This window comes from Nelumbo lutea, chromosome 7, assembly GCF_056320005.1.
Source record: "Nelumbo lutea isolate HS-2025 chromosome 7, American lotus-T2T, whole genome shotgun sequence".
Taxonomy (NCBI): Eukaryota; Viridiplantae; Streptophyta; class Magnoliopsida; order Proteales; family Nelumbonaceae; genus Nelumbo; species Nelumbo lutea.
This window is the reverse complement of record NC_142690.1, coordinates 16,749,660-16,770,944: the sequence shown is the minus strand read 5'-3', so window position 1 is coordinate 16,770,944 and position 21,285 is coordinate 16,749,660. Positions and strand designations below refer to the sequence as shown.

General features: G+C 39.9%; 1 protein-coding gene across 10 annotated transcripts in view; it reads right to left on the bottom strand.

The window, feature by feature from the left end:
- Nucleotides 1–1,381: 1,381 nt before the first annotated feature.
- DGD2 (digalactosyl diacylglycerol deficient 2) overlaps nt 1,382–21,285 on the bottom strand; it is a 35,521-nt gene continuing 15,617 nt past the window's right edge. For all 10 annotated transcript variants that reach the window (XM_088954426.1, XM_088954430.1, XM_088954429.1 and 7 more), the window contains 2 exons: nt 14,139–14,488; nt 1,382–2,215 (listed from right to left, as the gene is read on the bottom strand). In XM_088954426.1, coding sequence (XP_088810552.1) covers nt 1,705–2,215; nt 14,139–14,488 — 861 coding nt within the window. In that variant the 3' untranslated portion in view covers nt 1,382–1,704. The remainder of the gene's footprint in view (nt 2,216–14,138; nt 14,489–21,285) is intronic.

Here is a 21,285-nt window from a genome sequence, read left to right as displayed (position 1 = left end):
GATTGCCAGACAAGGAGAGGTTTGTCTACTGACATCACGTGACATACCAAACCTGAAGGGAGATACCCTATTTTTCAAGGTTATATTTTTATTTACTAAAATACCACTTATCATATATAAAATGACATAATTGAATGAAGGGCAAAGAGAGATAATCTCCCTTGAGATGGGTTTTCACCAAAATTCATGGGGTTGTGATTGATCACAGCCTTTGCAGTATCATGTCTTTCCCACGTCATAGATTTTCCCAAAAAACTAACAACTAATTAACCAGTATCATAGAAGTGGTAATCAATCAACTAGTATTGTCAAAATTCATGGGGAGGGAAGGGGTTCTGATTGGCCAAAGTTCTTTCGGCATCATAACCTTTTGTCAATGTGAGCTTTGTATACATTGCCAGAAGAGGGAAACGGGAAGGGGTTCTGACATTGGCAGCCAGCACTTACTGTCTATTTAGGAGGGCTTTCATGCAATGGCTTATGGTGTTGCAAGGTAGACCTCACAAGAAAATCCATGAAGCCATGTTTGATGAAAATTCCAGAAAGCCAAAAATACACTTATATCAGTTAAGAACTCAACTTTCCAGTAAAGCTATTTTTGGTAGAGCTCATCCTAAGTGGCTTAGCAATGCATCAAAATCAAGCCCTCCCAAATGGGCCTTGACACTTTTACCCAACTCTTATAGTTGTGATAGATGACCCCATATTTGGATAAGGCTTCCACAATTATGATGAAACATGAAGACAGATAATCACATGAAAACAGGTTTTTCAAACTAGAAATTCAAGAATACATGTTTGGAAAAATCCATGGTGCATCTGCTACACCGTGCAGCTAAAGATGTGAATCAAAGACATCTTTTGTTTGCATTTTGTTAAATGTGAAATGACACCTTAGTACATTTTGTGAAAAGTGAACCAATGTCGAATACACCATGATTGAAACAAAAAACTCGTGCACTTCTGAACAAGAACATGTTTTTCCCGTGTCTTTATTTTGAAAACCGATTTGATTTCAGAATAGATGTTTTTTATCTTTTTTTATTTTTTAACTCTTAACAATTCACATTGGAAAACACCCCCTAAATCTCTGTGATACGAATAAGAGGATATATCCAAATTCATGAAACTCAAACAAGAGGAACAGAAATAACATATGCACATGCCTAGATGCTAAGTTATGAGGCTGAGATGGATAATCACCTAATTTGTCAGTTCTCTTGATTCGTATTCATGGTTCATAGTTTTCAAAGGGCCATGCTTTGTCCAGGTAATATGGTTTGCTTGGTTGATGGCTGGATTTCCTCCACATGTTTTCATAAAACAAAAACAACTGAACTTTAATAATAATCAATTACAGAAAAAGAAGAATACAATGGAATTAAAGAAAAAAATATTTCCTTTTTTGGTAAAAGAAAAAACATTTCCACGATAAATAAAATTACAACACATAGCAGGGGACAAGTCCTACTGAACAACTTTGAATACTATACACGCAATTACAGAAATGTGCATTGAACAACCAGACATACAAACACTACTACCATGGAACATCATTGAGAAAACAAGTGGAAAACATGCTTATATTTGACACTGCATTTTAGATTTTTAACATCAATAAAGTATATTTCATGAGAGATTGATAACCAAAGTTCTCCAAGATTCTTCAATGAACAGTAGGCTTTACAATAAATGTGTGATGGATCATTGTTTTTGGCCATGCTTCCCTGCAGGGCAAGCTAACCCAAGCTCCTTACATTGCTCCTCATCTGGGTGTAAGCTCCCTGGAATTGCGCCAAATGCTCTTCGCGCCGCTTCAATCCCAGAAACTGCATAATGGACATATGCAGAGGTATCCTCAATGCTCCTCGTCAAATTTAGTGACACCGACATATATCGTTTTCTTGGAGATTCTGCTGATTTTCTTTCAGAGGCATGATCAAGTTCAGCAACCTTCACAAAGCGTTTTGTGGCAGCCTCCCATGACAGTTCACATCTCTGGTCATCATTCATCATAGCTGGCTCTTCATCCAGTGATTTGCGAATAGCTTTTACAAATCCCTCACCATCACCGTAAGTGTGACAATTTGGGAATTGCTTGAAGAATTCATTTGATACATGGTCTGCACAAACAACAATCTTACCCATGGCTAGTGCTTCAGCTGTGGTCGTACACACCACATCAGTTGTGCTTGGATTTAGGAATACTTTGTACCTGAGTAAATAGTAAAGGAGAAAGTCAAATCCATCCTAACATCAGTAAGGAAGAATGTAATTTAAGAAGTTTCTTGCACAACAACAACAACAATAATTACAATAAATATGATGATAGAAATATTATATCATTTTCGATACATTTCCACAAGAAAATCTTACATTATATAGGAATTCGCTTTTGGTGATGGAATCCAGTAATTTAGAAGCCAGAAATTTACATTTTTTGTTTTTTGGAATAGTAAGGATATTTTGGTTATTTTATAAAATTTTGTGGGTTCAACTATAGTAGTCTGATTTGTATAGTCATTACTTAATTTCTTTAAAATTTCAATCATTGGTTAAGTAGATTAGAGGTGTTTTTTCTTATCTTGAAATATAAACAACAAAGTCCGAAAATTGAGTTTTCTTGGTTATAGAGTTTGACTGATCAAACATATCTTATGCATATATGTCTAAAGTTGCAAAAACATAACTAATGAATTTAGAGATTATTTTTCTTTTTCTCTCTTCCTCTTGTCTTCTCTTGGAAATTTTCTCAAATTTGACACCAATATCCATCAAAGAATTGGGAAAAAAATCATATCATTTAATATCAAATATGGAGATAAATTGATCCCATACAAGTCTTCTTTCAATTTCAATTCTCCACCTTCACAAACTTTCTCTAGAGAGAAATGTATCTTTAAATCATCGTTAGAAAACCTTCATGAAACCCAAGTCCCAAGCTTGATTTTCTTTTTTTCTTTTTCTTTTGGTAAGTGGTAAAAAAGTATCCTATTACTGTAAAGAGGGTGAGAAATCCTCAAAATTTACCAAGAAGTATGACTATAATATCCACATGACATTTACAGCATATTTAAAAAATAATGGAGCTCTACTGATTCCTAAAGAAATTGGATTGAACTCCCAAGAACTAGTGCAAAACCTTAGCCCATCTCATTAAGGTCCATCCAATTTTACTGATGAAATACTCCGGGAAGGAAACCATAGCCTCAAAGATTCTGTTGTTCCTCTCCTTCCAAATGGTTCAGAAGATGACAAAGGGTAGTGAATTCTGTTAGAATGTTAGAGTGATGTTCGGCTGATAAGAGTTCTTATTAGCCCATTCTTATGTTTAACTTATCTTGTAACTGGGCTTGTGTTAATGGGCCTAATCCTGTTTAAGGATTTAAGTCATCTGGGTGTCCCATCACTAATCAGGGGCATCCCAGTAATTTCTTGTACCTTGTACTATATTCATCTATAAATAAAGGACTGGTCGACTGGATAGTACAGTTCGACATTCTCTTCAGTTCTGTGGTTCTCTTCTATTCCTTGCTACTTCGAGTATAGCTCTTCAGATTACATGGTATCAGAGCATTAGCTCCTTCCTGGTTTCAGCAGGCGCACTCTTTTCTCTTGCTGTCTTTTCATCTTCTCTCTTCCTTTTCTGGGTTGCTGCAGTGAAGACCTAGGAGTGTAAGAGAGTAAAGCAAGTTCGAACCTAGGGTTTCTCTTGGTTGTAGGACTCAAGGGAAGTAAGACCCAGAAGTAGATGTCCTACTAGATTATCTCCAGCAAATAGTAGCTATTGGGCTACTAAGAGAGGTTTGTATAGGACAGACCAAGTTGAGGACTGATTTCAGCAGTCCTAGCACTAGCCGAAAGGGGGAGAGCTTCCTCTACAGTTGCAGCTTCGTGCTCCAGCAAGACTTGCGCAGAACAAGTGGTAAAGACTTAGCCTTCTCTACAGTTGCAGCTTCGTGCCCCAGCAAGACTTGGGCAGAACTGTGGTAACTTCAGTTACAGATTCTCTTCAGGTCGGTTATCAGTCCTACTTTGTGAACTTCAGTTACTGCACTGCACAGTTACTTCAGGATGCAGAACAAGCCCTAACTGAAGTAACTTCAGTTACTAGCACTGTGAACTGGTTCAGTTACTTCGACCAGTCCTAAACAGCACTGCACAGTACCCGAACTGTGAACACTTCTACCAGCACTGTGAACACTGTGACCACTTCGGCCAGTCCTAAACAGAACCACCTACAGCACTGTGAACAACTCTTGGACTGATCAGGATGTCCTCACTATCCGATGAAGTTTCCTCTAGAGATAACAGACCTGTTACAAGGTCCTCAAACCTGGAAAACCCTAATCTGCACAGCTTGCAGATTACAAGTGTGCTGCTAGATGAGTATAACTTCAGAGAGTGGTCTGTCTCAGCAATGATGTTCATTACCTCTCGTGCGCTCACAGGCTATTTGGATGGAGACAAGAAACAACCGGAAATTGGCAGTCCTGAATACACCGTGTGGCGCAAGGAAAATGCCACAGTCATGTCTTGGTTGCTGGCCTCTATGACTCCTAGGGTGGCCAGAACTGTTCATCACTTCCCCACAGCTGCTAAAATTTGGGAGAAAGTATCTAAGACATATGGCCAGAAAAAGAATAATGCTAGAATCTACAAGCTGAACCAAGACATTGCAGCCCTAAGGCAAGGAGACATGTCCGTGGCAACCTACTTTGCAACACTGGAAGGCCTCTGGGAAGAGCTTGACCACCATTGGATTTTGGATTGGGAAAATGCTAATGATAAGGGGAGGCATGATAAGCAGATTGAGGAGGGCAGAGCCTTCAAGTTTCTGGCGGGTCTTGACCCTGTATATGAAGGTATAAGGTCACAGATTCTAAGGAGAGATGAATTACCTGAGCTTCACCATGTCTACTACCTGGTGAGGAATGAAGAAGTAAGGAGAAAGGAGATGCAAGTTGACTCCCAGACACAATCAACAGAACTACCTGGAGAACATTCAGCCTTAGTCTCCACTAAGGGGAATAGATTTTCAGACAAGAAGTCCCTCAAGTGTACACATTGTGGTGGTGAGAAACACACAAAGGACAAATGTTGGGTCCTATACCCTCATCTGAAGCCAGCTGCTCTGAGAAAGGACAAAAGGCAACATAAGGGCCACACAGCAAGTGGGAATCTTGCCACCAACAACAGTAGTGACAACTCACAGAGTATTCAGACAGTGTCATCTTCCACCGCAAGGCAGGCTGCCGACTCCTCTGGACCAAGTACTTTGGGCTTCACAGCTAGTGAGGTAGAGGTTCTCATTCGGGCATTAGCCCGTCTGAAGAACAATTCTTTAGCTTCCACCTCTCTTGCCAAATCAGGTACAACCTCTGCATTTAGTGCATCTAGTTCCATTAATTCTACCTCTTAGGTGATTGATTCCGGAGCCACTGACCATATGACACATATGTCCTCCTTATTCTCCACATATCATTTGTTGTCTGGCCAGGATAAGATGAGAGTAGCTGATGGGTCCCTCTCCACCATCTCTGGAAAGGGGGTGGTTGACCTAAGCAAGGATCTCTCTCTTAAATCAGTCCTACATGTTCCTAATCTTACCTCAAATCTGTTGTCTGTTTCAAAGCTTACAAAAAACTTGAACTACAGTATAACTTTCTTTCCTTCTCATTGTGTCTTTCAGGACAGATTGACGAGGAGAACGATTGGGAGTGGTCATGAGTATGGGGGCCTCTACTATTTTGATGAAGATGTCAGCTCAGCCTTGCAAGCTTCTACTACTAGTCCGGAAAGTGTGGAGTCAATAGCTAGGCTGCACTTGTGGCATGCTAGGCTAGGTCATTTGTCCTTTTCTTCCTTAGCAATGTTGTTTCCCGAATTATGTAAGGGCATTCCGAGTCAGAGTTTAATTTGTGATGTGTGTCAAATGTCAAAACAATGTAGATCAATGTATCCAATTTCTAGTAATGAAATTCAAGCCCCTTTTGATTTGGTTCATTCTGATGTTTGGGGTCCTTCACCCATTGTTTCCATTGATGGCTTCTGTTACTTTATTAGTTTTATTGACCATTATTCTCGGTGCACTTGGATTTATCTGTTGAAAGGACGTGAAGAAGTTCCCCGGATAACTATGATGTTTTGCAAGATGGTTGAAACACAATTTGATAAAAAGATCAAGCAATTCCGTTCAGACAAGCAGTTGAATACTTTGAAAGATCCCTGAACTCATTCATGGAAGATGCAGGCATGTTACATCAATCATCATGTGCTTACACCCCTCAGCAAAATGGGGTTGCTGAGCGCAAGAACAGGCATCTATTGGAGACAGTTCAAGCCCTTCTTTTCCAGCACAATGTGCCCAAGCAATATTGGTCTCAAGCTGTTCTCACTGCATCATACCTGATAAATCGGATGCCATCTAAGGTACTGGGTATGAAGACCCCTTTCTCTGTTTTGTGTCCCACTCTTCCAGAATTTCCTCTTCCCCCGCGGGTTTTTGGTTGTACATGCTTCATACATGTGAAAGATCCAAAGAATACCAAGCTGGATCCTAAGGCTACAAAGGGAATATTTTTGGGGTACTCTCCTACGCAGAAGGGGTATAAGTGTTATGATCCTGTCTCCAAGAAAAAATATGTCACTAGGGATGTAGTCTTTTTTGAGTCTCAACCCTATTTCCAGTCTTCTCAGAATCCTCTTCAGGGGGAGAGTAGTGGGTTGGAAGAGGATTCTCATTCTCCCTTCTTTTTTGTTCCCATTTCATCACCTTCCACTACTACTAGCTGTAACATTCCGGGTCAACCTAGTGAGACTTCCACTGTGCCAGTTGCTTCTCCAGATTCGGCTGATGCTTCTGAAGGTTCCAGTAAACAAGAGAAAGAGATACTTACATACAGTAGAAGGAAGAAGGCCCCTCAACCTCATGATTGCAACCAGTTGAACTCAGATCAATCTGTCTCTGCAATCCAAGGTAATTCTGATTCACTCAATTCAAATTTGGATCTTCCTATTGCTCTCCGTAAGCCTGTTCGTTCTTGTACCACTCGGCATCCCATAGCCGATTATGTTTCTTACTCACACTTATCCCCTGCCTATCATTCCTTTGTGTCTGCTCTTTCCTCTGTATGTGTCCCTTCCAAGTATTCAGAGGAGGCATCTGATCCAAGGTGGAAAGAAGCCATGAATGAGGAGATGAAAGCCCTAATGAAAGCAAGGACATGGGAATTGGTGGACCTGCCAAAAGGGAAAGGCACTGTTGGGTGCAAGTGGGTATTCACAGTAAAGCACAGGGAAGATGGGTCAATTGAGAGGTACAAGGCCAGACTTGTGGCAAAGGGATTTACACAAAAGGAAGGAATTGACTACAAGGAAACCTTTGCCCCAGTAGCAAAGCTCAACACAATCAGGGTTTACTGTCACTGGCAGCAAAATTCTCTTGGGAACTTCATCAGTTGGATGTGAAGAATGCCTTCCTAAATGGTGATCTTCATGAAGAGGTATTCATGGAACCCCCACCTGGATATGATGTTGGAAAGAAGGTATGTAAACTAAGGAAAGCATTATATGGTTTGAAGCAATCTCCCCGGGCATGGTTTGAGAGACTTTGTTTGGCCATGAAGAAAGTAGGGTACACTCAGAGCAGTGCAGATCATACATTGTTTACAAGGAGACAGGATGACAAACTTACAGCACTCATTGTGTATGTGGATGATATGGTGATTACTGGAAATGATGTGAAAGAGATGAAGAGGCTGAAGGAGTTCTTAGCTTCAGAATTTGAGATCAAAGACCTGGGAAATCTGAGATACTTTATTGGAATTGAAATTGCTAGATCAAGAGAAGGAATCTACATATGTCAAAGAAAGTATGTGCTAGATCTCCTAGAGGAAACAGGCATGATGGGGTGCAGGCCAGCAGACACTCCAATAGAACCAAGCCATGGATTACAAGAATCAATGGGTGAGGAATACTGTGATAAGGAAAGGTACCAAAAGTTGGTAGGAAAACTGATATACTTATCCCTTACTCGGCCAGACATTGCCTATGTAGTGCATGTTGTCAGTCAATTCATGCACTCACCAAAGACCCCTCATATGAGAGCAGTGGAAAGAATCCTCAGATACTTGAAGACTTGCCCAGGGAAAGGAATTCTATTTAGAAAAAACAGCAGACTTGAAATTGAAGCCTACACTGATGCTGATTGGGCTGGGTCCGTTGGAGACAGAAAATCAACCTCAGGTTACTGTACATTCTTGGGAGGAAACCTAGTCACATGGCGTAGTAAGAAGCAGAATGTTGTGGCTAGATCAAGTGCAGAAGCAGAATACCGGGCTATGGCACACGGGGTTGCTGAACTCTTATGGCTCAGGACTCTCCTTAATGAGCTTGGTATCAAGACTGAGGGTCCTCTCAAGCTGTATTGTGATAATAAAGCTGCTATCAACATTGCCAACAATCATGTGCAGCATGACAGGACAAAACATATTGAAATTGATCGACACTTTGTCAGAGAGAGAATTATTTCAGGAGAACTTTGTGTGCCTTATACTCCATCAGAGATGCAGATTGCAGATGTATTAACTAAAGGGCTGGCATCAACGAAGTTCAGGGACATACTTGGCAAGCTAAACATGATTGATATTCATGCTTAGCTTGAGGGGGACTGTTAGAATGTTAGAGTGATGTTCGGCTGATAAGAGTTCTTATTAGCCCATTCTTATGTTTAACTTATCTTGTAACTGGGCTTGTGTTAATGGGCCTAATCCTGTTTAATGATTTAAGTCATCTAGGTGTCCCATCACTAATCAGGGGCATCCCAGTAATTTCTTGTACCTTGTACTATATTCATCTATAAATAAAGGACTGGTCGACTGGATAGTACAGTTCGACATTCTCTTCAGTTCTGTGGTTCTCTTCTCTTCCTTGCTACTTCGAGTATAGCTCTTCAGATTACAAATTCCATAACAGCTTTGCCTCTAGTTGAAAACCACCCATCATTCTCCAACCTTGGAGCAGATCAGCCATAAAAAAGGAAAGACCCACTGTCTGTGGAACTGAAGTAGCATCAAATCAAGTAAGATACAGGGCAGTGATTAACTAATTCTGGCGCCTCTCTGCACAGACAACAAACATTCTCCAGCTCCATTCCCTCATCAATTTGTCAATGGGTTTTGGATCTTCTCCCACCCAGCAGACCACACGAAAAAGATTGTCTTCAATGGGACTTGCACCCTCCATATCCACGCCCATGGGATCTTAGGGGAAATACCAATTAAAGCTTTATAACAAAGACTTGGTGGAGAAGAGACCAGAATTCTCCAACTTCCAAAGTCTGGAATCCCTATAATGGACATTCCAATGGACAACATTCAGTCTTCCTAATAACTTGTCAAGCAAACCCACTCCCCAATCACTCAAATTTCTTCTAAAAGTAGGACACTAGATGAGCTGAGAGTTGCACAGCTCAACATGTTCCTCGAGAGTACCTCCCCCCCATTGGTAGCATGCCATATAGAGAGAAAATCCTCACACATTGGCTGCTCTGAACACCAAAATGTCCTTCTAAAATAGAGTGTGCTCTCCATTACCTGGTTTCATTCTAACATGCTTCTGAAACTCAGGCTTCAGCTCCCCCAATCCATTGGGGTTCTACCTTTAATTTTTGATAGATAACAGGAAACTTTTATTAAAGTGAAAAAGAAATATTTACATGGATGAGTAGCCCAGCAACCAACAGTAGCTAGACCAATGCAAACGCTTTTACATTGGGGTTCTAGTGTTCTACCATATTTACACCCAATAACTTGCCTCTATAATTGATCCCTTTCATCCTCGAATCTCCATAGCCACTTGCATAAAAGAGTTTTATTTGTAAGCTTCAGGATCCAAATCCCAATTCCACCCTTCTCTTTTGGATCACAAGTTGTGCTCCATGCCATAAAATGGAGCTTCTTCTCTTCAATGGGTCCCTCCCACAAAAAATCCCTCCACAATTTGTCTGAAACATTTGCTACAGAGCCCAGCATAGAGAATAGGGGCAAATATGTTGGCAAGCTGGAAATCACACTATGTGGCAGTGTAAGCTTGCCCCCTTTCAACAGGTATCTCCTTTTCCAACTTGAAAGTCTGTGCCTGAACCTCTCAATTATTGTGCCCCCAGTGGCTTGCTTTAGACTTGTAATTGGCACCCAAAAGGATCCCTGGGTATGTTGTTGGTAGGGACCCAACTAAGCAGCATAAAATACTAGCTAGCTAAGTGAGGAGGCGAAAGAAATGATTTGGAAATTGGCACCTAAAGAGATCATTTTGGAAGAATTGAGCAGAGAAAAGAAGATATTACCACCCAAATTGAAAACTAGATAATGAGGAAGTATAATACTCCCTAAGTGAGGAGGAGAAAGAGATGATATGGAAATTGAATGAGCTGGATGACACTCTATATAGGGAAGAGGCCTTTTGGAGATGAAATCACAGCATAAATGGGTAAAAGAGGGCGATGGAAATACAAAATTCTTTCATGTTGTAGCTAATGGAAGAAGGAAAAAGAACTTCATATCCAAATTAATAAAGGATGGTGAAGAGGTCACAAACCAAGAGGAGATAGCAAGTCATTTTGTGGAACACTTCCAATCAATTTATGAAAGACCAGTGTTTGATAGGTTGGAGGTGGATGGTTTAGAGTGGCCTACCTTGGATGGGTTTCTATGAAGATTTTGGAAAGAAGGAAACCTCAATCATTTGGAGCTGCTTTCCCCTCCAACACCCCTCCCTTTCAACTTCAAAGAAAGGTCCCTACTTTCTTCAATTTTTCTAAAAATTTTTCTTGCATTTTCCTTGCAACCAATGAAGAATAGCCCTAAGATTTTACTTGCCTCCACCTCCATATTAATCACCTCTTCCAAATCACTCTCTCTGAACAGCATGTGTTTTGTCAATTACCACCTATCTCTTTTTTTTTTTTGATAAATAAAATCATTTCCATGAAAATAATGATTAGATACAAGAAAATCCCCTTAGAGGCGTGAGGTGCAACCTCTCCGAACAGCAAATACACAAACTACAACAGAGAATACATGAATGTTGATGTTAAAACAAGAGTTACAGTTGTGCCCAGAACAATGTTTCCCTATTTATCCCTTGTTTTGCCAAGACACCGGCAAAAGCATTAGCTGATCTCCCAACCCATTGTACTGTTATAGACATATTTCATGTCAGCCATTTGAATTTCTTTAGCTCATTTTTGTAGCCCCAAGTGACATCCTCCGGGTTATTTAACCAGTCCACCACTGTCTTAGAGTCTCTTTCAATCAGAAGCTGCTCCACGCCCACTTCTTTTACAAGAAGTATTCCTTGTATTTCAGCTAATAGTTCTGCCTGGATAGAGTTTCCAACACCTAAAGGGCCAGATTAGAGTAAGACAACCTCTCCAGCCTCATTCCTCAGTACACCTCCCATCCCAGAGGGACCTGGGTTACCCTGGCTACTCCCACCTATCTCTCTTGACGACAAGCATCTGAGTCCTCTCCTCTTCCTTCCACATCTTCAACAGGTTTTGTTCTATAACAAGGGAGAGATTGAGGAGAATATTTCCCGTAGAATTAGATCAGGATGGGCAAAATGGTGGGGTGCATCTAGAATTTATGTGATAAGAAAATACCACTTAGATTAAAAAGAAATTCTATAAATCAGTTGTAAGGCCAGCTATGTTGTATGGAGCAGATTGTTGAGCAGTCGAGAAACACGTCCAAAAAATGAGTGCGACAGAAATGTTATATTGAGATGGACGAATGGAAAAACTAGAAAGGATAGGATAGAAATGAAGTCACATGTAGGAACTTGGGATTAGCTCCAATAGGTGATAAAATGAGAGAAAGTAGACAAAGATGGTTTGATCATGTGCATAAAAAACCATCAACAGCACCCATAAGAATTGAATTGTTACAAGTTGAAGAGACTACAAAGAAAAGGGGTAGACCAAAAAGGACATGGGTAGAAGTAGTAAGAAATGATTTAAGCACCAATAATTTAACAATGGATATGGCATTAAACAGAACAGACTGGCAAAACAGAGTTCATGTAGCCAATCCCATATGGTTGGGATAAGGCTTGGATGATGATGAATCTTGATTGTGATAATTGGAGATGGATTTCTAGGTGACACTTTGGCATTGTTTCGTCACTTACTACCTCTTCTCCCTCTATTTTGGTAGTACCAAATTGTTTTGAGGTTGACATTGTGGTGCTTTGGGGTGTGTGTTCCTTGTCTATTTGATAATTGTTAGAAACATTATTTTGTTCTTGAAGGACCTCACTTTAGATGATTATTGGGGAAGTTGGTGCTCAAGAAAGGATTCTGAATATTTTCCCAACAAACAAAGGCTATAGAGATTTATTGTTCAGCATTTTTGGGAAGAAGCTACTGTGGAGCACACTTTTGTTTCATGTACTACAAGGGAAGGAAGAGGTCAAATGTCCAGGTTGGATAAACATCAAATTTGATTTTTTTTTTTCAGTTCTTTGATTATGAGCACATTTGTTTTGCTTAAAGATCCTTGTTGATGCACGCTGCTGAATTTCCTACTGTTATCAACACCCAGATCAATTATGCCTTGCACAACGGAATTCTTAAATGCAACAAGTTTTGATTAAAGGGGAGTCTTTGTCATATCTAAGGGCCGTTTATTTTTATTTTTATTTTTACTTTTATTTATCTTTTAGTTGTTTTGTGTGGCACTGGGGTATTTGATATGTTGAAATCTCTACTCAAATGTTCCTCATGCAGTTATATTTGTCGTTGAGTTTTTGTTATGTTATTAGTATGCCATTATTGTTAGAAAATTTGCCAAGAGGTGGGTTCAGTGATTGATCATTTCTTGGGTAAGAGCAATGAGCCACCATGAGTACCATCTAATCAATTGTAAGACTTATCTTACCAGGGATAAGAGCAGAAATTACCACCATAAGTGCAAGCAAGTTGATTGAATCCCTGTGGGTGTAGTGCAAGAGATAGTTGCTTTGTAGTGTAATCAATCACACTAGGATCTGCAAGTTGCCTAGTTCAAGAAAAGCTTTGAAGCAAAGCCACAAAGGCCACATTATTTCTTTTCAGGCAAGCTTAGAAAGGAGTATTGGAGTATTCAGTTTGTCTGAGGAATACGATTATTCTAGGAAGAAAATATATAGTCAGGGACTTGATGTAATTTCAGATTCATTGGGGTTTTCTTATAATTTTGGGTAGGTCTAAAGAGTTTCCCTCATCAGAGAGAGACAAGATTTGCTATGTGATTTGTTAAACCTAAGGTTTTCTCTTCTCTCACCTTATTCACAACAAGAATGATTTTTAGAGGTTGGCATTGGGCACCTCAATACTTGAAAGTTGGAAGCATGAACATGCCAAGGTAAGTTCCAAAAAGAGAATCTCCATAAGTTGGAATTTTCTAATTGGCTTTCAATATCAGATATTTTTTCTTTAACTAGATAAATAGGCTATACACCCAGAGTACGGGGTAGCAAATCCAGCTGGCACCTTTGCTTTCAAAATCAAAGATCAAAGATTCTCTTGACAAGATAATTCAATCACTGCTCCTGAAACCCCTGCTGCAGGTGAGGCTAGCTACAACCTGTAAGCTAACATTGCAGCAATCAACATACTATTATCTCTATATTGAAGTAGATGAAGTTTACCTTTACACTATTACATGGTGAAAATATCTTTACATAGCCCAAGATAAACCTAGTTGAAGGGAAATCATATTGGCTATCAATATTAGAAATTCTCATTGCAGGATAGATGAGCAGTCAACAAAGTGCATCTCCATATTGAAATTGATAAGTTTTTTCTTTACACAACTTTGGGTCAATATATCTTTATACAATTTTCTTTTATTGTAATAAAAAGGCCATTGAGTCCTAACTTTTGGCATTTTTTGCACGAAGTGGCTGCTCTCAGACTCAAACTTGCATTCTCATGCTTGCCAGCCCAAGATTTTACCATTACACCAAGTAATGGGCCTAATGGCCCCTACAATTTTCTTTCATTGTCACCTAATAGTAAGCTTCCCTTTTATTTTACTATCAAAAATAAAATAAAATAACAATTATCCAGAAGGAAGTCAAATATGAAAACTTACTCTTGAAATAAAGGGTCAGCATGGTCACGTCCTGGGTGGACATTAACTGTTAACTTCAATTTTCCAGCAGCTTCCTGAACCTGATCAAAGTCCTCTCCATTTCCATACAAATCAATTTGAAATTCAGTCAGTTCATTCTGATATGCAGTTAGCAGTTGAAGTAGCTCCATATAGCCTTTGCTCCACACCATCTTTCCAATGTAGTATGCACCCTTAGTAAAAGCTTGCTGTCCATTTTGCTGTTCTTTTTGCTTTTTCTTGCCTACTTCAAGGAACACAGGGTTGACACCATGGACATTGCAGATGATGGATCTTGGGAGATCCTGAGTTGCAGCTGATAATCTTATAACCTAACAAGAAAATGATATTTTTTGGTAATAAATAAAAAAGAAATTTTATTAAAATAGAAGAGATTACAAAAAGGTGACAAGCTATCACCTGTAAGCAGGAAAAAAAAGAAAACCAAAACCCAAACACTAACACCCACCTTTTCCTTTCCAACCCTTAATACAACAAACTAACTCCCTGCCAAAAGCCAAAGCCCTCTAGTGAATTTTCTGTCATCAACTGATCCAACCCAGTCAGCATCCGTATACACTTCAACCTTCAAATGTCCATGCTTCTAGGACAACAAACCAGCCCCTGGAAACTCTTAAGATACCTGAGGAACCTCTCAGCTACCTCTAAGTGAGTGGTCTTAGGGGCATGCATGAACTGAAATAAGAACACCCATAGCTGAAGCAATGTCAAGTTGGGTCAAGGACAAACATAAGAGCCTACCCACAAGCCTTTTGAATTGCTTCACATCTTTAACAGTCTCGCCATGGCAGTCACCTAACCTGTGATTTAGATCAATGGGAGAGTCAACTAGCTTCACTCCTATCTTTCCTGAATCCTATAATAGATCTAGGATGTATTTCCTCTATGAAATGAAAATCCCCTTATGTGAGCAGGAAACTTCAATTCCAAGGAAATACCATAAGGGACCTAGATCATTCACTTCAAACTGAGTGGCTAGGAACTCCTACAACTTCTGAATTTCAGGTTTCCAATAAACAGTGACTACTATATCATTAACATATACTATCAGGGATGCAATATTACCTTCCCCTCTTTCCACAAATAATGTATGATCAAACTGGCACTGCTTGTAAGTTGTAGCCTATTTGTTGCACAACTAAATGAAACCTACTAAATCAAGCCCTTGGTGATTGTTTTAGGCCATACAAGGACATCTTCAACTTGCACACTTTTTGCTCACTGCCTTGGGCACAAAAATTAGGAAATTGTACCATGTACACCTCTTTTTCAAGATCATCGTTCAAAGAAGGCATTTTTGATACCCAACTAGTGAAGGTCCCTATTAAGGTTAGCAATTAATGTGGACTCTAATAGAATTCATCTTGGTAATCAGGCCAAATGTCTCTGCATAATCAACTCTATACTATAAATCTGAGCCATCAGCCATGTGCTTCATTGTAAACACCCACAAGTGGGAGACAAGTCTTGAACAAAACGATGAACAAACACACGTATAGGAAAAGAAAACAAAGGATCTTTGGGAAAGAGGAGTTTATGTGGGCCTTGTACTCTAACAACCGAGATGGCATATAGTTAATGAAATATGCAGCACGTAAAATAGCATCCAACCAGAAACGTTTTAGAACATGCATATGCAATAACAATCCACAAGCAACTTCAAGGAGATGGCAGTTTTTTCTTTCTACAACACCATTTTGTTTGAGTCTTTTAGCACAAGAACTATGGTAAAGAGATCCACACAGAAAAAAAACTCCATGATGTCACTATGAAAATATTCTTTGGCAGACTAGAAAACTTGGATTTCAATCAATGTTCAGAGAACCGCACCGGGCATAGAACCAAAGAGGGGAGAAGTTCATGGGTTAAAGGTTCAACCAGGGTCGAACTAGAGGTCAAACCATGATGACGTGGCATATACATATAAATACTAAAGGTCATATAAATATTATATATAAAAGATATTTTACAACTTTTAAGATACTTGCATATGGTGTATTAATGGCAAGTCTTAATTTTTAAAGCAAATGATTAGGGTTTAAGTCTCTTAATTTACATTTTCTTTAATTAACACAAGTAAAGAGGTGGACTAATGGTAATTAAGCAATATATGAAAATAAGAAGTCATGGGTTAGAATCTTGCCAAGCACATTGTAAAATTTCTATTAGTTAAGAACTCTAGTGATTTCATGAAACCAGGACCGGTTCACCGGTTTTCTGGTTAAACCGGTCAATCATCAGTTTTCACTAGTTTTTTATTATTGGGGTATGACTGAACCGGCCAAGGTCTTGGGTCATAATTCAATCGGGCCAACCAGCCGATCTGGTCCAGTTTTAAAAACACTAATTTCAATATGAAATTGGGTGAATATCATGCATTGGATACACCCTTGTATATCCGGAGTAATAATCAATGTGTAATAAAGTACTTGTAACGAGTCTCAGAAGGCAAAGTAACAAAGCCCCAAACATCAGAATAAATAATATGGAAAGGAAATTCAGAATTATTATTTCTTGAAGAAAAATGATTTCTCCAACACTAACACTAACTTAAACAATTCTAGAAACAAAATTTTCAACAACTCAAAAGATAAATGACCAAGACAAATATGCCATAAATAGGCTTGACTCTTACTAAGATGAACCATAGGCTCTGAGACCGCAAGACTAGCCTTATTCTCCAACACATAGAGACCATCAACCATACTACTTCTAAGAAGCAAGGAAGGTTACTAAACAATTTAACAAATTGGTAATACTACTAACAAAAACAAATTTATAGGCAATTTGGGAACATGCAATACATTAGAAAGAGTAAGGCCAAAGGGGAGGGAGATGCTTCCTTGACCAGCTATGATGGAGAACAAGCTATCAACTAGTCTCACATTGCCCCTACCAGAAAGAAGATGATAAAACTAAAACCAATTGGACTTACTAGTCATGTGGCTTGAGGCTCCACAATCAATTATCCAAGGAGAGTCTAAAGAATGAGAAGACACATGGAAAGTTGCGGCAAAGTTACCTGATGTAGAAACAAAGGAAATCGAGGGGGGAGGGGCAGAATCCATCCATCTAATGGAGTGCCCTACCATACAGTTCAAAGCGAACATAGATGGAATTAATGATATCTTCCTTGGGATCAAAACAAGGAGAACATTCCTAATTCACAATAGTGGTAGAGGTCTATGTCTCCTAAGAAGCCATGTTCGCTAAATAGTACTTCCTTTGACCTTATTGACCTAGTTTCTTATTTTGATCTGATGCTGATTTCTTACTCAACTCTTGAGCCCACTTCAGCTTCCCATGAAGGTCCCAGCATGTATCACAAGTGTGCTAGATATTTGGCAATGAGTGCACCATAATTTAACCTTGTCATTTACTTGTTCTGGAAATCACCTTTCTTAAAGAACTCCTACCATTTGCATTTATACCCCACTTGGCCACCAAAGCAATTGACTCCCCCTCAAAACTATTCATCACATTTCTCCTACTCTTCAACTGTATTAGGGTATATAGCTCTTGGACTAAATGGGAGATCTTTACTTCCTAGGATCTGCACCCTAATGGACTCATGCACAGGGTTCAATCCTAAAAGAAAGGAAAACACCCATTGCTGAGAGACAAGAGACTTTAAGCTTTAGCATCCTTATCACACCTTCAGTCCACAACCTGATAATGGTCCAACTCCTTCCAAATTGAGTTCAAATCTGAGTAGTATACTAAAAGACTTCTCTCCCCATGCTTACAAGTAGAAGATTCTGGTTGCAAGTGATAAATCTCTGCATAATGTCGCTGTTCAGAATAGGTAGAACTAGCTTTTTCCCAGATCTCATAAGTTGTATCATCCCACATAAAGTTTCTTCTCACTTGAGGCAGCATAGACCCTAGAAGCCATGACATCACCATGTTGTTTTCCTGGTTCCACTTGTCATACTCAGCACTCCCAGAGTTTGGTTCCTTAATCTTCCCATTTGGCATACCATATGTTTCCCCTTGCAATGATATAAGGTTTGATCCCCTTCAGCCCACTCTAGGTAATTGAGTCCATCTAGGGGAATAACAACCATAGGGAAGTTTATGTCTAATCCCCCACTTAATCAGCCACAAAAACCATAGGTAATTGAGTCCATCTAGCAGAGTCTTTAGAAGACATGATAAATATTTCATGTCACACTTAATCAGCCATAAAAACCGCTGTAGATAGAGTAGGACTGTCACAAAAAAGAAAGTGTACTACAACCCAGCACTTAAGGAGGTTAATTTCTCCAATCCACACAGAATACCACTGCTGGAAGTACATATACAGCATCATTTTTTTTTTATGAGAAAAGATAACAGATTTCATTAAGATCAAAAAAGGGGGAGGGATGTACATGAGGAGATGTACAAAGCCATTTCAACAAAAAAACAAAAGACAAAGCCCACTACATTGGCAAAGTATGATCACTATACAGAAAATCCCTTCCCATCCCAGATTTATCTAGATTATCAGCCACATGGTTTAATTTTCTAGGAATCCATCTAAAGCTGCATTGTAAGTAAGAGGCCAGCTCCCTGATTTCTAACAGCAAATGAGATAGTTTCCATGGGTGCAAAGCCTGTCCTGAAGCCCAGCTTATAACATTCCTCAAATCTCCTTTGACTGCAATGAAACAGAACTGATGAGATTAGGCAATTCTGAGGCCTTCCAGGAGGGCCCTAGCCTCTGCTTCAGACGCATCAACCGCCTTTGCAAGGCCACTAAAGGCCCAAGTCACATCTCCATTCACTCTTCGGATCAAACCTCCTATTCCAGTATTTGGGCTGTTCTCTGCAGACTTCCTAAAGATGCCATCAAAATTCAGAATGAGCTCACAATCTTGTCTTGGGGTGATTTTCAGGGGAGGCTGAGGATGAAAAGGAGAGGTTGACAGAAGGGCTGTCCAATTGATACCCTCAAACACTTTACTATTCACCATCCAGCTGCTAATGTTAGCTAGGATACGATCTCTAAGAGTCTCCAAGGAGGAGTAACTCATCAAATAATCTCCTATTTCTTTCCTCCCAGATATTCCAGAAGACAACATGTACAATTCCTTTCCAGAAACAGTTTCCTCTCTTGTCCGAAGTCAACTTTAGACCTTGCCAAGAGTTGATAAACTCTATAACAGAGTTTGGAGGAGTCCAGTTAAGCCTGCCCCTGGCTGCTGAATCGAGGAAGAATTGCCAAAGACTTGTAGAAACAATACAGTTAAAGAAAAGGTGTCCAATAAATTCTCCATCCTTATAGCACATCAGACAAACAGAAGGAGAGATATAGTGGTGTCCTTGAAATCACTTTTGGAGGTTTTCACAGGTATTCAGCTTTGAGCAAGAAGCCTCCCAGACCATAAAAGAAACTCTAGGGGGGGACTGTGTGGAGCCAAATCTTTTTGCCCGGAAAAGGAGGGGGGATTAGATGGTGGTTAGGTGCTGAAAGAAGCAAGAGGTAGTGAAGGAGCCATGTGGGGTTAAGGACCAAATAAGCTTGTCCTCAGTGGAGGGGGAGATGAAAACTTCTGAGAGAAGGGAGAGTAAGGAGGTGATCTCCGGTACATCCAAGTCTCTCAGCTGTCTACGAAAGTTGAAGTTAAAAGCAAGGCCCCCTGATCCTTTTATTAAGGTAGCAGAAATGAGAGCTTGTTTGTCACGCACTAGACTAAAGAGAGAGGGGAAGGCTTCACAGAGAGGAATGTTTCCCCACCAAGGATCTGTCCAGAATTTGATAATGTTTCCATTTCCTACTTTCAATCTAATAAGAGGAGAAAAGGAAGCAAAAGAATGGAGGATACCTTTCCAAGGATTTCAAGAGGAATGAGCCAGTAAAGGGAGAGAGTTGCCCCACCCCAAACTGCTTCTACCATATTTGTTGCGAATTACAGAGGCCCACAAAGAGTTTTGTTCTGTTTTGAACCTCCAAAGCCACTTCCCAAGGAGAGCCTGATTTCTTTCTGAGATGTGACTCAGCCCTAACCCCCCTTCTTTCCTTGCCTTGCACACAACTTTCCAATTTACTAGGTGGCAACCTTTCTCTCCTCCTCCCTCCCATGGGAAATCTCTTTAGATTTTTTCCAATCTATTTCTGATCTTAGCAGGAACTTTGAAGAGGGAAAGGAAGTGGGGAGATTTGAGAGTGTGGCTTTGATGAGGGTCAGTCTACCACCTTTGGAGAGATAATTTCACTTCCAAATGCTTAACCATCTCTTGCATTTCTCAATGACAGCATCCCAAAAACTTACAGATCCCGGGTTTCTCCCAAGGGGGAGGCCCAGGTATGAGAAAGGGAGAGAATCCACCCTGCAACCCAAAGCATCCTTCAGGTTTGTCATCAGCTGAGGAGGAGTATTGATGCCTATGATACTGCTTTTCTCTAAATTTTCCTTCAGCCCTGTTACTGCTTCAAAACATTTCAAGATCCACTTCAAGTTTAAGAGGAAATCTTTTTTTTGCTTCAATAAAGAAAATGCTATCATCTGCATATTGAAGGTGATAAATTTGGATACTCTTGCCCCACCAAAAAACCTTTTATAAGATCACATTCTAAAGCCTTTTTCATGAAGGCATCCAGAATGTTTGCTACCAAAGTAGGAGACGGGAGAGTGGACAGCCTTGCCTTAAGCCTCTGAAAGTTTTGAAGTAATCAACCAAGGCAATTCCAATGTGCCCTTTCATCCATTTAATCCAAACTTCCACAAAACCTTTGAGTTCCAAGATCCTCCAAAGGCAATTCCAATCAACCTTGTCATAGGCCCTCTCCAGATCTATTTTGCATATAACCCCACTTAGCCTTCTCTTTTTCCTATCCTCCACTACTTCATTTGCAATCAAAACCCCGTCCACAATGTGTCTCCCTTGGATTAAAGCACTCTGAGTAGGCGCTACCACATCATTCAAGACTTTCTTGAGTCTGTTTGCCAAAGCTTTTGCAATAATCTTATAGAGGCTGTTTAGTAAGCTGATAGGTCTAAAATCTCTGACACTCAGGCAACCTTCATAGAGATAAATTTGATAATGGTAGAGTTTGTAGCTTTATTGATTTTTGCTGACCTGTAGAAGTCTGCAAACACCCGCTGAGAAACCATTCGGACCG